Consider the following 3,557-nt stretch of genomic DNA (forward strand, 5'->3'; position numbering starts at 1 on the left):
GCCGTCAGCTCCAGGGAGCCCCGCACAATAAGGACGTTCTTGCCCTTCAGCTCCTGGTGGGGGTCCTGGAAGGAGAGCCCCGTTCTATAAACACCACCGGGATGAGGTTGGATTGGACCCTGTGTGCTTTGGGGTTGCTTTGCCATTCCCCCATGCCCAGGGGTCCCTCACCAGTACCAAGCAGGTCTTTGCTCTCCCTCACCTTCATGGGGTTCACGTTGCCAGTCTCCTTCACTCCGTAGTGGTGCATGAAGACATCTCCCAGGGTTGTCCCCTCTGTGGCCCCCTCGACAGGGTCAGGAAGGAGAGCCCTAATTTCCTCAGCTGCCCACACACAGAAGGCTCCTTCTCGTTTCTCTCTGGATTCGGCGGTCGGGTGGGAATCTGCATCTTCAGCGCTGTAGAAACCTCCTGCCTGGGAAAAGAGCAACAGAGACACCTTCTAGTTACTGGGACAGCACCTTCAGCCAGGTCCCTATCACTGTTAGGCTGGCAGCCCGGCCAGCGAGGCACAGCAGTGCCCCATAGTGAGCTCAGCTGGGAAGGGAGGCAGGGAAAAGTATCCCTGAGCCACATCCCAGGGCAGGGTAAGCAGCTCCCTTTGTCCCAGCTCAGGGAACAACCTACCTGGTCACTCAGGTCACGTGAGACATAGAGCAGAATGTCTTGGGCAACATCGGCAAAGAATTCATCACCAGAGATCTGCAGGATGTCAATGTTACAAGGAGGAGGGGGGAGGCAAGAGACACAGCAAGATTGGAGATTCAGATTTAAAGAGCTGGCAAAGGAGGGGAAACATTTGAAAGTCCAGGGATTTTAAATGTGGGACGGATTCAGTATAAGATCTCTAATGGGAATCTATGGGCACTGGAGAGCAACATCACAGAGGCAGCAGCACGTGTTTGCTGACTTGCAGACCAGCCGTAAGGCTGTTCACTCCCCTGTTACACTCAAAACCCCGGGGCTGCACTGTCACGGGTTTGTGCTGCATCTCTGGATGAACACCAGTAGAAGAAGGCCAGTATGGGTCTGCTCCCTGCCCATGGGATGGGCATCGTCGTGGGGAACAGGCTTTGAAGCTGCTCCTCATTCAGCGTGTCAAGTGAGATCCACAGCAGAGGGATGCCACAGCCATACCTGAAACGCTCTGCTATACGTAGCTGCCAACTGCCCCTGGTCATACAGCATCTTCTCAAAGTGAGGGACATGCCAGTGCTGGTCAGTGGAGTAGCGATGAAACCCCTGCAAAGACCAAGAGGACACGTCTCACCACACACCTCCTGGGCATGCCAAAGCTTCACCTCCAAGGCTTTCCTCCTACCTGACCGATGTGGTCATGGATGCCCCCGTGGGCCATCATCTTGAGTGTATGCAGAGCCATCTGCAGAGCCTGGGCTCCTTGTGGAGTTGTTTGGTGCAGAGCCCAGTATGTGAAGAGGAAATTCAGATTCACTGAAATACAGGGAGAAAGTGGGAGGCTGTGGGGTGGGTTCTGCCCCACAGCGCTGCCTGCCCCATGGAGGGGCTCAGCACCAGAGGCCAGACTGACCTGGGGTGGGGAACTTGGGGGATTCGGAAAAGCCGCCGTATTCCTTATCATAGGAGTTGGAGAGCTGCTGGAAACAAGTGGCCATCACCATTTCAGATGGTGGAGGTGACTCCTGGCCCCGCACACGGATCTCAGTAGTGTGTAGCAATGCTTCCAGGATCTTCTGGCTGTTCTCCAACAGGGCATCTTTGTTCTCCTTCCACTAAGATGCAGAGTGAGAAAGTCAGTTCTTCCATATCTTGTCTGCTTCCTGCCTTGCATCAATCCAAACTCCACCTTCAGTTCTCAGTCCCCTTCCTCAGGTCAGTTCAAATCCACCTCTAAGCCAGCCAAAGCTCTGACATGGGCTAGTTTCTCATGACTGTATCTCAACAGAATCACCCACCAAGCCCACACCAATTTCCCTATGGTCATTTCAGTTGAGCACTGCCTGTTACACCATTCCTGCTCCATACCGGCTCTGCGATTCGGAGCAGCACAGTCCGAAAGCCAACGCGATGAACTCCATCCTCAGGAGGAAAGTACGTCCCCCCTGCGAAGGGCTTGAGGTCTGGAGTCAGCCAGACGCTCATCGGCCAGCCACCTCCACCACTGGTTGCCTGAGAGACAAATCACGGGTGCACCAAGGTCACACAAGCAGCATCTTCTGCTCTGTAACCGTCTGGCACATCCACATGTCTCACTTGAGGGCAGAATTGTGCTTCTCTCCACCCTTGTGATCATGCAGGGCCCCATACAGACCACCCCATATATCAGACCTATGTATCAGACCACCCCACATGACACCCCACTGGTTCTTCTTGCCTGAGGAACATGACCATGAACCTCAACTTGAGAGAGCCAGTCCAAGCCCTGCCCATGCCTCCCTACCTGCACGAAGGTCATGTACACTTTGTCCACATCTGGCCTCTCCTCACGATCCACTTTGATGCACACAAAGTTCTTGTTCATAATCTCCCCAATCTCCTCGTTCTTGAAGGACTCCTCCTCCATCACATGGCACCAGTGGCAGGTGGAGTAACCCACTGAAAACAAGCTCAAGTGAGTGAGGAAAGACCCTTTGCAGGGAGCAGGACACGTTACGGGGAGATCTCCCAGAGGTGGGGAACCCTGCTATGGGCAACATCTGCTGCACCCCCAGAGAAGAGATGAAGAAGGGCCTCCTGCAAGCATGGAAGCTTACAGGGCCTCCTGGCCTCTCCAGCTCTTGCTCTTACAATCTGGCCAAGGACTCTAGTCCTCAGTGCAGCCCATCTTCACAGAGCTACTAAAACACGCGGCCTTCTCTTGCTAGCACAGTTAGTGCTCAGTGTCCATCCTTGCACACGTGGCTACTGACACACCAGCTCAGGACACAGCTTTGCCTGGTCATCTACTGAACAACACACATGGGAACATGAAATATGTCTTGTTTCTGGTTACCTGACAGGAATATCAGCTTGTTTTCTTGCTTTGCTTTATCAAAGGCTTCCTGACCCCAAGGGTACCTGTGGAGGGAAGACAAGAAAGGAATTTCAGGGGTTATCGCTGCCAGGACCTGGGCTCCTCTAAAGCTTCCCAAGAAGCTGCTGCCTGGTGAAGAGTGGCCAGGACAGCCAGTGCATGGCTGGCTCAGGAGCATGGACCCAGAGCCCACGGGGAGCTGCACAAGCTGCTTCGCCTGCCATCACTTCCATGGCACTGAGTCCCTCAGCCCCACGGCTGCAAGGAGAGGAGGAGGGAGAAAGGCACGAGCCTGCTCTTACCAATCCACGGGGTTGTAAGCGTGCTGCAGGAGGTACGGGGACTTCTCGTTAATCAGGCGGTTGGTGTGACGAGGGACGCTGGGAGGGGGGCTTATCCCCCCCGTGGCCATGGTCACGGTCCCTGTTAGAAACGTGAACCTGGGACACCAAACGGGTTCATCATTTCCTTGCTCACAGCAAAGCACAGCCCCTGCAGAGAGCTGGGATGTCCCAGCGCAGCTCCCCCTCCAGCCGGTGCCTTGCTATTCGTTCCCTGCGCCAGG

The 3,557-nt window shown here is 54.9% G+C and overlaps 1 protein-coding gene across 1 annotated transcript; it reads right to left on the reverse strand.

Annotated features, from left to right (window-relative positions):
- Positions 1 to 3: 3 nt before the first annotated feature.
- Positions 4 to 3,404, reverse strand: SPATA20 (spermatogenesis associated 20; the record flags this gene model as incomplete). Its single annotated transcript, XM_010013926.1, has 10 exons — positions 3,295 to 3,404; positions 2,972 to 3,036; positions 2,420 to 2,574; positions 2,005 to 2,148; positions 1,550 to 1,751; positions 1,322 to 1,452; positions 1,138 to 1,242; positions 628 to 702; positions 203 to 415; positions 4 to 65 (listed from the first exon to the last, which is right to left on the reverse strand). Coding segments are annotated over exons 1-10 (1,262 nt in total), but the record flags the coding sequence as incomplete, so codon positions are not given.
- Between the last annotated feature and the right edge of the window lie 153 nt (positions 3,405 to 3,557).

This window comes from Nestor notabilis, unplaced genomic scaffold (assembly GCF_000696875.1).
Source record: "Nestor notabilis isolate BGI_N333 unplaced genomic scaffold, ASM69687v1 scaffold20554, whole genome shotgun sequence".
Lineage (NCBI taxonomy): Eukaryota > Metazoa > Chordata > Aves > Psittaciformes > Psittacidae > Nestor > Nestor notabilis.